At 50.4% G+C, this 14446-nt stretch overlaps 1 protein-coding gene across 1 annotated transcript in view; it reads left to right on the forward strand.

Moving 5' to 3' along the window:
- Positions 1 to 14446, forward strand: part of ino80 (INO80 complex ATPase subunit) — a 94504-nt gene that overhangs the window by 46163 nt on the left and 33895 nt on the right. The window contains 1 exon segment of the mRNA XM_031800952.1: positions 2970 to 3195. Coding sequence (XP_031656812.1) covers positions 2970 to 3195 — 226 coding nt within the window.

The raw sequence follows: 14446 nt of genomic DNA on the forward strand, positions 1-14446 counted from the left end.
AGGAATATATGGGAATTAACGGAAATATATGGGAGTTCACAGGAATATATGGGAATTAACGGAAATATATGCTAATTAATATTAATACCATTTAGATGTTTTTTGCATTGGATATATTTACCATATCATATGGAGACAAACATAAACCTTTTACCTCATCATAAGTAGACATAATTGCAAATGATTCAATCCTTCCATTAGAAATGTAAAAAAAATATTTAGTTACAAATGTAAATTTAATTAAATGAGTTCACTCTACACATGGGATCATTTCACTGAACAACAAAAGGAAGGGAATATAGAATGATGCCCAAGGATCCATCACATCGCCCAGAAACGTTGATAGTCTAGAAACTAAAGCTTTGGTTATCTTCAGGTGAATTAACACTCCTCAGTTAGCAGGCTCAAGCAAGCTAAAACCAACATGGTAGCAAAAACTAACTAGCGGAAATTGTTAAGTTAGAAATGAATAAACAAACTTTGCTCTACTATTTACTAGTTAGCAAGAAATAACATACAGTGGGGCAAAAAAGTATTTAGTCAGCCACCAATTGTGCAAGTTCTCCCACTTAAAAAGATGAGAGGCCTGTAATTTTCATCATAGGTACACTTCAACTATGACAGACAAAATTAGAAAAAAAATCTAGAAAATCACATTGTAGGATTTTTAATGAATTTATTTGCAAATTATGGTGGAAAATAAGTATTTGGTCACCTACAAACAAGCAAGATTTCTGGCTCTCACAGACCTGTAACTTCTTCTTTAAGAGGCTCCTCTGTTCTCCACTCGTTACCTGTATTAATGGCACCTGTTTAATACACCTGTCCACAACCTCAAACAGTCTCACTCCAAACTCCACTATGGCCAAGACCAAAGAGCTGTCAAAGGACACCAGAAACAAAATTGTAGACCTGCACCAGGCTGGGAAGACTGAATCTGCAATAGGTAAGCAGCTTGGTTTGAAGAAATCAACTGTGGGAGCAATTATTAGGAAATGGAAGACATACAAGACCACTGATAATCTCCCTCGATCTGGGGCTCCACGCAAGATCTCACCCCGTGGGGTCAAAATGATCACAAGAACGGTGAGCAAAAATCCCAGAACCACACGGGGGGACCCAGTGAATGACCTGCAGAGAGCTGGGACCAAAGTAACAAAGCCTACCATCAGTAACGCACTACGCCGCCAGGGACTCAAATCCTGCAGTGCCAGACGTGTCCCCCTGCTTAAGCCAGTACATGTCCGGGCCCGTCTGAAGTTTGCTAGAGAGCATTTGGATGATCCAGAAGAAGATTGGGAGAATGTCATATGGTCAGATGAAACCAAAATATTACTTTTTGGTAAAAACTCAACTTGTGGACTCAATAGCATCTCATTAGTCTGCAAGATCCTGAGAATCAGCTGTACATGTGATGGAAGAATACACTGTGCATGCAGAGGGTTAAATTTCATTGAATTGGGGATAGTTTAACCAAAATATGCCACAAGACCTAGAATTGCCTTATATTTATCCCACTAAAAAGGTTCATTGCGTTTTGGTTGAATTTAAGCAAAATTCAAAAAATTCCTGTGCTTTAAACTTCCCATGGAAAATTTCTGTAAAAAAAGTTTCTGACCCTTTGCAACCCTAGCCATGAGACCGGGCCTGGAGTCGGCTGGAGCCATGAGACCGGGCCTGGAGTCGGCTGGAGCCATGAGACCGGGCCTGGAGTCGGCTGGAGCCATGATACCGGGCCTGGAGTCGGCTGGAGCCATGATACCGGGCCTGGAGTCGGCTGGAGCCATGATACCGGGCCTGGAGTCGGCTGGAGCCATGAGACCGGGCCTGGAGTCGGCTGGAGCGATGAGACCGGGCCTGGAGTCGGCTGGAGTCACGAGACCCGACCTGGGGTTGTGGGGTCGGCTGGAGTCACGAGACCTGGGGTTGTGGGGTCACGAGACCTGGGGTTGTGGAGTCGGCTGGAGTCACGAGACCCGACCTGGGGTTGTGGGGTCGGCTGGAGTCACGAGACCCGACCTGGGGTTGTGGGGTCGGCTGGAGTCACGAGACCTGGGGTTGTGGGGTCACGAGACCTGGGGTTGTGGAGTCGGCTGGAGTCACGAGACCCGACCTGGGGTTGTGGGGTCGGCTGGAGTCACGAGACCTGGGGTCGTGGGGTCGGCTGGAGTCACGAGACCCGACCTGGGGTCGTGGGGTCGGCTGGAGTCACCAGACCCGACCTGGGGTTGTGGGGTCGGCTGGAGTCACGAGACCGGGCCTGGAGTCGGCTGGAGCCATGAGACCCGACCTGGGGTTGTGGGGTCGGCTGGAGTCACGAAACCGGGCCTGGAGTCGGCTGGAGTCATGAGACCCGACCTGGGGTTGTGGGGTCGGCTGGAGTCACGAGACCGGGCCTGGAGTCGGCTGGAGCCATGAGACCGGGCCTGGAGTCGGCTGGAGCCATGAGACCGGGCCTGGAGTCGGCTGGAGCCATGAGACCGGGCCTGGAGTCGGCTGGAGCCACGAGACCGGGCCTGGAGTCGGCTGGATTCACGAGACCCGACCTGGGGTCGGCTGGAGTCACGAGACCTGGGGTCGTGGGGTCGGCTGGAGTCACGAGACCCGACCTGGGGTCGTAGGGTCGGCTGGAGTCACGAGACCCGACCTGGGGTTGTGGGGTCGGCTGGAGTCACGAGACCCGACCTGGGGTCGGCTGGATTCACGAGACCCGACCTGGGGTCGTGGGGTCGGCTGGAGTCACGAGACCCGACCTGGGGTCGTGGGGTCGGCTGGATTCACGAGACCCGACCTGGGATCGTGGGGTCGGCTGGAGTCACGAGACCCGACCTGGGGTTGTGGGGTCGGCTGGATTCACGAGACCCGACCTGGGGTTGTGGGGTCGGCTGGCAGTTGGAATGAAACTTAATCAAATCAACATTGGAACACTTCATCAGAATGACAATTGTTAATTTTGTGTTGCTTCCTAGGTGACGGCGGTCCCCATGGAGCGGTACTGTGACGACCGCAGCGCTGAGTACGAGTGGCAGGAGACGAGGTCCGGAGGGGGCATGGCCGCCAAGCACTGCTTCCTGTACGGCTCCCTTGATCTGGCCTCTGATTGGATGTCCCGAGCCAACACTTTCTACCCACGATGCCCTGGAGGAGTGATGGCGCTCTACCCCCGGCATGGCTGGTCCTACATCAGAATACCAGGTACGGAAACGCAGTGTGTGTGCGTGCGCATTGGTTTGTTTCGGTGTATTTACGTTGAAATTAACAGTCAGAGGAAACACTTTCGCCAGTCCTGGAATCAGACGACTCTGTTCCCTACTCCTGTAGTGTCTGTTCCCTACTCCTCTCGTGTCTGTTCCCTACTCCTGTAGTGTGCGTCTGTTCCCTACTCCTGTAGTGTGCGTCTGTTCCCTACTCCTGTAGTGTCTGTTCCCTACTCCTGTAGTGTCTGTTCCCTACTCCTGTAGTGTGCGTCTGTTCCCTACTCCTGTAGTGTGCGTCTGTTCCCTACTCCTGTAGTGTCTGTTCCCTACTCCTGTAGTGTCTGTTCCCTACTCCTGTAGTGTGTGTCTGTTCCCTACTCCTCTAGTGTCTGTTCCCTACTCCTGTAGTGTGTGTCTGTTCCCTACTCCTGTAGTGTGTCTGTTCCCTACTCCTCTAGTGTCAAATCAAATCAAATTTATTTATATAGCCCTTCGTACATCAGCTGATATCTCAAAGTGCTGTACAGAAACCCAGCCTAAAACCCCAAACAGCAAGCAATGCAGGTGTAGAAGCACGGTGGCTAGGAAAAACTCCCTAGAAAGGCCAATACCTAGGAAGAAACCTAGAGAGGAACCAGGCTATGTGGGGTGGCCAGTCCTCTTCTGGCTGTGCCGGGTGGAGATTATAACAGAACATGGCCAAGATGTTCAAATGTTCATAAATGACCAGCATGGTCGAATAATAATAAGGCAGAACAGTTGAAACTGGAGCAGCAGCACAGTCAGGTGGAAGTTGAAACTGGAGCAGCAGCATGGCCAGGTGGACTGGGGACAGCAAGGAGTCATCATGTCAGGTAGTCCTGGGGCATGGTCCTAGGGCTCAGGTCCTCCGAGAGAGAGAAAGAAAGAGAGAAGGAGAGAATTAGAGAACGCACACTTAGATTCACACAGGACACCGAATAGGACAGGAGAAGTACTCCAGATATAACAAACTGACCCCAGCCCCCCGACACATAAACTACTGCAGCATAAATACTGGTGTCTGTTCCCTACTCCTCTAGTGTCTGTTCCCTACTCTTCTAGTGTCTGTTCCCTACTCTTCTAGTGTCTGTTCCCTACTCCTCTAGTGTCTGTTCCCTACTCCTGTAGTGTGCGTCTGTTCCCTACTCCTGTAGGTTGCGTCTGTTCCCTACTCCTGTAGTGTGCGTCTGTTCCCTACTCCTGTAGTGTGCGTCTGTTCCCTACTCCTGTAGTGTGCGTCTGTTCCCTACTCCTGTAGTGTGTCTGTTCCCTACTCCTGTAGTGTGTCTGTTCCCTACTCCTGTAGTGTCTGTTCCCTACTCCTGTAGTGTGTCTGTTCCCTACTCCTGTAGTGTGTCTGTTCCCTACTCCTGTAGTGTGTCTGTTCCCTACTCCTCTAGTTCTGTTCCCTACTCCTCTAGTGTCTGTTCCCTACTCCTGTAGTGTGTCTGTTCCCTACTCCTGTAGTGTGCGTCTGTTCCCTACTCCTGTAGTGTCTGTTCCCTACTCCTGTAGTGTGTCTGTTCCCTACTCCTGTAGTGTGTCTGTTCCCTACTCCTGTAGTGTGTCTGTTCCCTACTCCTGTAGTGTGTCTGTTCCCTACTCCTGTAGTGTGTCTGTTCCCTACTCCTGTAGTGTGTCTGTTCCCTACTCCTGTAGTGTGTCTGTTCCCTACTCCTGTAGTGTCTGTTCCCTACTCCTGTAGTGTCTGTTCCCTACTCCTCTAGTGTCTGTTCCCTACTCCTCTAGTGTCTGTCTGTTCCCTACTCCTCTAGTGTCTGTTCCCTACTCCTGTAGTGTCTGTTCCCTACTCCTGTAGTGTGTCTGTTCCCTACTCCTCTAGTGTCTGTTCCCTACTCCTCTAGTGTCTGTCTGTTCCCTACTCCTCTAGTGTCTGTCTGTTCCCTACTCCTCTAGTGTCTGTTCCCTACTCCTCTAGTGTCTGTTCCCTACTCCTCTAGTGTGTCTGTTCCCTACTCCTGTAGTGTGTCTGTTCCCTACTCCTGTAGTGTGTCTGTTCCCTACTCCTGTAGTGTGTCTGTTCCCTACTCCTGTAGTGTGTCTGTTCCCTACTCCTGTAGTGTGTCTGTTCCCTACTCCTGTAGTGTGTCTGTTCCCTACTCCTGTAGTGTGTCTGTTCCCTACTCCTCTAGTGTCTGTTCCCTACTCCTGTAGTGTGTCTGTTCCCTACTCCTGTAGTGTGTCTGTTCCCTACTCCTGTAGTGTCTGTTCCCTACTCCTGTAGTGTCTGTTCCCTACTCCTGTAGTGTCTGTTCCCTACTCCTGTAGTGTCTGTTCCCTACTCCTGTAGTATGTCTGTTCCCTACTCCTGTAGTGTGTCTGTTCCCTACTCCTGTAGTGTGTCTGTTCCCTACTCCTGTAGTGTCTGTTCCCTACTCCTCTAGTGTCTGTTCCCTACTCCTGTAGTGTGTCTGTTCCCTACTCCTGTAGTGTGTCTGTTCCCTACTCCTGTAGTGTGTCTGTTCCCTACTCCTGTAGTGTGTCTGTTCCCTACTCCTGTAGTGTCTGTTCCCTACTCCTGTAGTGTCTGTTCCCTACTCCTGTAGTGTGTCTGTTCCCTACTCCTGTAGTGTGTCTGTTCCCTACTCCTGTAGTGTGTCTGTTCCCTACTCCTGTAGTGTGTCTGTTCCCTACTCCTGTAGTGTGTCTGTTCCCTACTCCTGTAGTGTATGTTCCCTACTCCTGTAGTGTCTGTTCCCTACTCCTGTAGTGTCTGTTCCCTACTCCTGTAGTATGTCTGTACCCTACTCCTGTAGTGTGTCTGTTCCCTACTCCTGTAGTGTGTCTGTTCCCTACTCCTGTAGTGTCTGTTCCCTACTCCTCTAGTGTCTGTTCCCTACTCCTCTAGTGTGTCTGTTCCCTACTCCTGTAGTGTGTCTGTTCCCTACTCCTGTAGTGTGTCTGTTCCCTACTCCTGTAGTGTGTCTGTTCCCTACTCCTGTAGTGTGTCTGTTCCCTACTCCTCTAGTGTCTGTTCCCTACTCCTCTAGTGTCTGTTCCCTACTCCTCTAGTGTCTGTTCCCTACTCCTCTAGTGTCTGTTCCCTACTCCTCTAGTGTCTGTTCCCTACTCCTCTAGTGTGTCTGTTCCCTACTCCTGTAGTGTGTCTGTTCCCTACTCCTGTAGTGTGTCTGTTCCCTACTCCTGTAGTGTGTCTGTTCCCTACTCCTGTAGTGTGTCTGTTCCCTACTCCTGTAGTGTGTCTGTTCCCTACTCCTGTAGTGTGTCTGTTCCCTACTCCTGTAGTGTGTCTGTTCCCTACTCCTGTAGTGTGTCTGTTCCCTACTCCTCTAGTGTCTGTTCCCTACTCCTGTAGTGTCTGTTCCCTACTCCTCTAGTGTCTGTTCCCTACTCCTGTAGTGTGTGGTAGGGGGAGAAGCCTCCTCTGTTCCCTACTAACCAGGGAGAGTAAAGACCGTGGGAGGACCACAGCTAAGCAGGAGAGGGCCTGGGTCAGGGGTTGAGACAGAACTAATATAGAACCATCCTGTCACAGTCCTGTCACTTCCAGGGTGTGCGTGTCACTGCTAAACCTCAGCCTCGTGATGAAAACGCGGATAGTGGAGACCTGCTACGCTGTGCGTCTTTATGACAGAGCTGCATCTGGAGGTCGGAGAGGTCAGAGAGGTCACATGACTGATGTGTAGTGAGGGCTAAAGGTTTACTTCCACTCTCACAGACCTGGCAACCCTGCACTTTATATCATGATGGTGTCTCACTTTTGCTGTGGACTCCTATTGCTTTTATCTGACTGTCTTTGGCCGTGGGAATGGTGTGTGTGTGTGTGTGTGTGTGTGTGTGTGTGTGTGTGTGTGTGTGTGTGTGTGTGTGTGTGTGTGTGAACAGTCGAAGAGCTTGTGAAGTTTTCGGGAAAAAGGACAAAGCGAGGAAGTTTGAAGTTTGACCATTGGTCATTGTTCCAGTGCTTAGGTAATGGTAATATACTGTACTGTGTGTTTGTGGCTCAGAACAGTGTCCTTCACAAAGCAGCGCTGGATTCAGACTCGTAGTGATGTCTTCTCACCTTGCGCAGAAAGTCTCTCACCTCTATATCTCACCTCTCTCTCACCTCTCTCTCTCACCTCTCTCTCTCACCTCTCTCTCTCACCTCTCTCTCTCACCTCTCTCTCTCACCTCTCTCTCTCACCTCTCTCTCTCACCTCTCTCTCTCATCTCTCTCTTTCATCTCTCTCTCACCTCTCTCTCTCTCACCTCTCTCTCTCTCACCTCTCTCGCTCACCTCTCTCTCTCACACCTCTCTCTCACCTCTCTCTCACACCTCTCTCTCACACCTCTCTCTCACCTCTCTCTCTCACCTCTCCCAGCTCTCTCTCTCTCACCTCTCCCAGCTCTCTCTCACCTCTCCCAGCTCTCTCTCTCTCACCTCTCCCAGCTCTCTCTCTCACCTCTCCCAGCTCTCTCTCTCTCACCTCTCCCAGCTCTCTCTCTCTCACCTCTCCCAGCTCTCTCTCTCTCACCTCTCCCCCTGTCTCACCTCTCTCCCTGCCCCACACCTTTTAGAACTAATGACTGCTATGATGAATGTTTGTTTGTGTGCATGACGTGAGCCACTTACCAGTATCGGTCAATAAATGTAGTCATGTAGCTTTCGGTTGGACAAAACAAAGACGCCAGTGGCTTGAGTTGTTGACGATGATTTGATGAAATAGTTTTGATCCTAAAATGAAAGACTTGTTTGGTGAACATTAGGCCTGGTGTCAAAGGTCACGTCTATCTCTGTGTACTCTTACCTGTTGAGGGACATGAACGGCGAGGCTTCATGATTTACTATTCATTTATAAACAGAGTCATGTGACCCTAAAGGGTGATTAAAAATGGTCCCCACAGCTGATGCTGGAATGCACCAGAAAGAAACATTTCTGTGCAACGTTCCTAACGAGGACCTGGCTAAAACACCCAGTTGTTGTCTGTGTGGCGTCTGTCACGGTGAGTGAGGAGGAACAATGCTTCCTAAATGACTGGTCTCTCACTATAGCTTCTGTTTATTGTTGGAGCCTGCGCTGTAAGCTAGGAGGCAAGTGTGTGTATGTGTGTGTGTGTCTTTCTGTCTGTCTGTGAGGGCTGTGGGAAACAGTATTGTCTTCCTGTCCCTTCAAGAATCTCCGCTCTCCACTAAAAAGACAGGAAACCTCCCTGGCCTTCTGAGAGAGACACACACACACACACACACACCGAGAGAGAGGCAGAAACAACACCGTCAGGCAGCTAGCCTAGCTCTGTTAGCTACATCATTGTTTACTGTCTGTCTGACTGGCTGGAGGCCTGTACTTGATGCTAACTTTAGTTCCATCCTACACACTGGTTTATCCAGGTCCTAGGCGGGGTATTAGTAAAACCAGGTGTTTCGGAAAAGGGTTGAAACAGAATCCAGCAGGAGGCCAGCTCAGCCAGGTTTGGCCACCCCTGAACCCCCATTTGCTCCTCATCAGGCCTACAGGGGGCGACCTTACCCACATTATGCCTGTCTAGCCCACTGGGTCTGGATTTGGGATCTGGAGGGAAAACACATAGTGTAGGTCTCTCTCTCTGTCTCTTCACCAGAGTTGGGCCTGACTTGACAAAGACCTGCCTGTGTGTAATATATCTTAAGGACAGGCTTCGCTGTTCCGTTCCGTTCCGCTCTGTTCTGTTCTGCTGCGCTCAGTTCTGTTCCGCTCTGTTCCTCTCTGCTCTGTTCCGCTCTGTTCCGCTCTGCTCCGCTCTGTTCCTCTCTGCTCCGCTCTGCTCCGCTCTGTTCCGTTCTGCTCCGCTCTGTTCCTCTCTGCTCTGTTCCGCTCTGTTCCTCTCTGCTCTGTTCCTCTCTGCTCTGTTCCGTTCCGCTCCATTCCGCTCTAACGCTCCGTTCCGCTCTGTAACGCTCCGTTCCGCTCTGTAACGCTCCGTTCCGCTCTGTAACGCTCCGTTCCGCTCTGTAACGCTCCGTTCCGCTCTGTAACGCTCCGTTCCGCTCTGTAACGCTCTGTTCCGCTCTGCTCCGTTCCGCTCTGTAATGTTCTGCTCTGTAACGCTCCGTTCCGCTCTGTAACGCTCTGCTCCGTTCCGCTCTGTAACGCTCCGTTCCGCTCTGTAACGCTCCGCTCTGTAACGCTCTGTAACGCTCCGTTCCGCTCTGCTCTGCTCCGCTCTGTAACGCTCTGCTCTGTAACGCTCCGTTCCGCTCTGTAACGCTCTGCTCTGTAACGCTCTGTTCCGCTCTGTAACGCTCTGCTCTGTAACGCTCCGTTCCGCTCTGTAACGCTCCGTTCTGCTCTGTAACGTTCCGCTCTGTAACGCTCCGTTCCGCTCTGTAACGCTCCGTTCCGCTCTGTAACGCTCTGTTCCACTCTGTAACGCTCCGTTCCGCTCTGTAACGCTCCGCTCTGTAACGCTCCGCTCTGTAACGCTCCGTTCCGCTCTGCTCTGCTCCGCTCTAACGCTCCGTCCTGCTCTGTAACGCTCCGTTCCGCTCTGTAACGCTCTGCTCTGTAACGCTCCGTTCCGCTCTGCTCCGCTCTGTAACGTTCCGCTCTGTAACGCTCCGTTCCGCTCTGTAACGCTCCGTTCCGCTCTGCTCCGTTCCGCTCTGTAACGCTCTGCTCCGCTCTGTAACGCTCCGTTCCGCTCTGTAACGCTCTGTTCCGCTCTGCTCCGCTCTGTAGCGCTCTGCTCCGCTCTGTAACGCTCCGTCCTGCTCTGTAACGCTCCGTCCTGCTCTGTAACGCTCCGTTCCGCTCTGTAACGCTCCGCTCTGTAACGCCCCGTTCCGCTCTGTAACGCTCCGCTCTGTAACGCTCCGTTCCGCTCTGTAACGTTCCGCTCTGTAACGCTCCGTTCCGCTCTGTAACGCTCTGTTCCGCTCTGTTACGCTCCGTTCCGCTCTGTAACGCTCCGCTCTGTAACGCTCCGTTCCGCTCTGCTCTGCTCCGCTCTGTAACGCTCCGTCCTGCTCTGTAACGCTCCGTTCCGCTCTGTAACGCTCTGCTCTGTAACGCTCCGTTCCGCTCTGCTCCGCTCTGCTCCGCTCTGTAACGCTCCGTTCCGCTCTGTAACGCTCCGTTCCGCTCTGCTCCGTTCCGCTCTGTAACGCTCCGCTCTGTAACGCTCCGCTCTGTAACGCTCCGTTCCGCTCTGTAACACTCCGTTCCGCTCTGTAACGCTCCGCTCTGTAACGCTCCGCTCTGTAACGCTCCGTTCCGCTCTGTAACGCTCCGTTCCGCTCTGTAACGCTCCGCTCTGTAACGCTCCGTTCCGCTCTGAAACGCTCCGTTCCGCTCTGTAACGCTCCGCTCTGTAACGCTCCGCTCCGCTCTGTAACGCTCCGTTCCGCTCTGTAACGCTCCGCTCTGTAACGCTCCGCTCCGCTCTGTAACGCTCTGCTCCGCTCTGTAACGCTCTGCTCCGTTCCGTCCTGCTCTAGTTGTCGGCTAATGGGATCCTAATGTATCAAATATCTGTTCTGTTCCTCTCTCCTCTGTGGTGAGACCAGACCACTGTGGTGAGACCAGACCACTGTGGTGAGACCAGACCACTGTGGTGTATTGTCCACTAAACACAGAGTAGAACAGACAACTGTCTTATTCAGAGAGCCATAATTAGACTGTCTCCTCTCTCTCTCTCGCCCCTCCCCCCTTCATGTCTGGTTTCTGGAGAAGTATACTCCAAAACGGCCTGCACTGCAAAGGAAAGGTGCCCTGTGTGAAAAACAGTGACACACTGAATGACCTAAAATTATCAATCCCATATCGGTCTATAAACAGTCAGGCCAACCCAAGCTGAACTGTGCAGGTCGGCTAATAATAGGACTAGTGCACCTAGCACTGTTGTTGGGTTAGCAGTGTTTCTGTAGTACAGGCACCTAGCACTGTTGTTGGGTTAGCAGTGTTTCTGTAGTACAGGCACCTAGTACTGTTGTTGGGTTAACAGTGTTTCTGTAGTACAGGCACCTAGTACTGTTGTTGGGTTAACAGTGTTTCTGTAGTACAGGCACCTAGTACTGCTGTTGGGTTTGCAGTGTTTCTGTAGTACACATGAGATGGAGTTTGCTAAATCAGCCACTGGATTGATGCAAGTAGTCACGATATCAGTCTGACAGGTAAGTATAGGCTACTATGTAGCTAGTTAACATTTAATAGAGAAGGTTTTTGGGAAAGCCTTTCCATCTATCAGAAGACAGTTAGGTCTATCATTACTATTCCTATATTTTATCTGTTAACCCACTGTTCCTAGACCAGTTAACCCACTGTTCCTAGGCCGTCATTGAAAATAAGAATTTGTTCTTAACTGACTTGCCTAGTAAAATAAAGGTAAAGATAACATGTCTTACCTTGCTTCAAAGTAGCCTAAAGCCAAAATCCCACCATAGAAATGTTAAGTGAAATATTTTACAAAGACTCATATACAATCTATTGTTTTCTTTCAACTTTATTTCGTTGTCCGGCAGCCAAAGGCATTATCTTAGTCATATTAGCATCTCACGCTAGTTATTTCATCTTTAGATCTCCCCTCTTTCTACATTTTCTAACACCTATCTCCATATTTGTCCATGAAACAACTTTCCCTGTAAATTTGCATTTTGGATCATTGACGCGCAGGCCTACTGCCGTTTTCACGTTGCTGCGCCTAAAATGTGAAGAAATAATAGTTTTTTCAACATTTGGATCCTAACATTCTGATCTGTTCCATCAGCCTTATGAATTGATACAGCATATACCTCCACTATACTACTTTGATACACATCAGTGGGCGTATTGGAAGGGTACGCGTGCTGAGGGGGACACAGCACCCAGTGGAAAAGTCTAAATAATAATACAACATTAAAAAAATGAGGACATCAAACTTTACTAGTCCTGTATTAGCAGACCGATAGAGCTGTGTGTACTCTAATGAGGAGGGTTGGATAGGGTAGTGAGGAGGTAATGAAGAAGGTTGGATAGGGTAGTGAGGAGGTAATGAAGAGGGTTGGATAGGGTAGTGAGGAGGTAATGAAGAAGGTTGGATAGGTTAATGAGGAGGTCATGAAGAAGGTTGGATAGGGTGGTGAGGAGGTAATGAAGAGGGTTGGATAGGGTAGTGAGGAGGTCATGAAGAGGGTTGGATAGGGTAGTGAGGAGGTAATGAAGAAGGTTGGATAGGTTAGTGAGGAGGTCATGAAGAAGGTTGGATAGGGTGGTGAGGAGGTAATGAAGAGGGTTGGATAGGGTAGTGAGGAGGTAATGAAGGGGGTTGGATAGGGTAGTGAGGAGGTAATGAAGAGGGTTGGATAGGGTAGTGAGGAGGTAATGAAGAGGGTTGGATAGGGTAGTGAGGAGGTAATGAAGAGGGTTGGATAGGGTAGTGAGGAGGTAATGAAGAAGGTTGGATAGGGTAGTGAGGAGGTAATGAAGAGGGTTGGATAGGGTAGTGAGGAGGTAATGAAGAAGGTTGGATAGGTTAGTGAGGAGGTCATGAAGAAGGTTGGATAGGGTGGTGAGGAGGTAATGAAGAGGGTTGGATAGGGTAGTGAGGAGGTCATGAAGAGGGTTGGATAGGGTAGTGAGGAGGTAATGAAGAAGGTTGGATAGGTTAGTGAGGAGGTCATGAAGAAGGTTGGATAGGGTGGTGAGGAGGTAATGAAGAGGGTTGGATAGGGTAGTGAGGAGGTAATGAAGGGGGTTGGATAGGGTAGTGAGGAGGTAATGAAGAGGGTTGGATAGGGTAGTGAGGAGGTAATGAAGAGGGTTGGGATAGGGTAGTGAGGAGGTAATGAAGAGGGTTGGATAGGGTAGTGAGGAGGTAATGAAGAAGGTTGGATAGGGTAGTGAGGAGGTAATGAAGAGGGTTGGATAGGGTAGTGAGGAGGTAATGAAGAAGGTTGGATAGGTTAGTGAGGAGGTCATGAAGAAGGTTGGATAGGGTGGTGAGGAGGTAATGAAGAGGGTTGGATAGGGTAGTGAGGAGGTCATGAAGAGGGTTGGATAGGGTAGTGAGGAGGTAATGAAGAAGGTTGGATAGGTTAGTGAGGAGGTCATGAAGAAGGTTGGATAGGGTGGTGAGGAGGTAATGAAGAGGGTTGGATAGGGTAGTGAGGAGGTAATGAAGGGGGTTGGATAGGGTAGTGAGGAGGTAATGAAGAGGGTTGGATAGGGTAGTGAGGAGGTAATGAAGAGGGTTGGATAGGGTAGTGAGGAGGTAATGAAGAGGGTTGGATAGGGTAGTGAGGAGGTAATGAAGAGGGTTGGATAGGGTAGTGAGGAGGTAATGAAGAGGGTTGGATAGGGTAGTGAGGAGGTAATGAAGAGGGTTGGATAGGGTAGTGAGGAGGTAATGAAGAAGGTTGGATAGGGTAGTGAGGAGGTAATGAAGAGGGTTGGATAGGGTAGTGAGGAGGTAATGAAGAGGGTTGGATAGGGTAGTGAGGAGGGTTGGATCGGGTGGTGAGGAGGGTTGGATCGGGTGGTGAGGAGGTAATGGAGAGGGTTGGATATGGTAGTGAGGAGGTAATGAAGAGGGTTGGATCGGGTGGTGAGGAGGTAATGAAGAGGGTTGGATATGGTAGTGAGGAGGTAATGAAGAGGGTTGGATAGGGTAGTGAGGAGGTAATGAAGAGGGTTGGATAGGGTAGTGAGAAGGTTGGATAGGGTAGTGAGGAGGTAATGAAGAGGGTTGGATAGGGTAGTGAGGAGGTAATGAAGAAGGTTGGATAGGGTAGTGAGGAGGTAATGAAGTGGGTTGGATAGGGTAGTGAGGAGGTAATGAAGAGGGTTGGATAGGGTAGTGAGGAGGTAATGAAGAGGGTTGGATAGGGTAGTGAGAGGTAATGGAGAGGGTACTGAGGTAATGGAGAGGGTTGGATAGGGTAGTGAGGCGGTAATGGCTAGTTGGAGAGGGTAGTGAGGAGGTAATGGAGAGGGTAGTGGGGAGGTAATGGAGAGGGTAGTGGGGAGGTAATGGAGAGGGTAGTGGGGAGGTAATGGACAGAGTAGTGGGGAGGTAATGGACAGGGTAGTGGGGAGGTAATGGACAGGGTAGTGGGGAGGTAATGGACAGGGTAGTGAGGAGGTAATGAAGAGGGTTGGATCGGGTGGTGAGGTAATGGAGAGGGTTGGATATGGTAGTGAGGAGGTAATGAAGAGGGTTGGATCGGGTGGTGAGGAGGTAATGAAGAGGGTTGGATAGGGTAGTGAGGAGGTAATGAAGAGGGTTGGATAGGGTAGTGAGGAGGTAATGAA

This window comes from Oncorhynchus kisutch, linkage group LG21, assembly GCF_002021735.2.
Source record: "Oncorhynchus kisutch isolate 150728-3 linkage group LG21, Okis_V2, whole genome shotgun sequence".
Classification (NCBI taxonomy): Eukaryota; Metazoa; Chordata; class Actinopteri; order Salmoniformes; family Salmonidae; genus Oncorhynchus; species Oncorhynchus kisutch.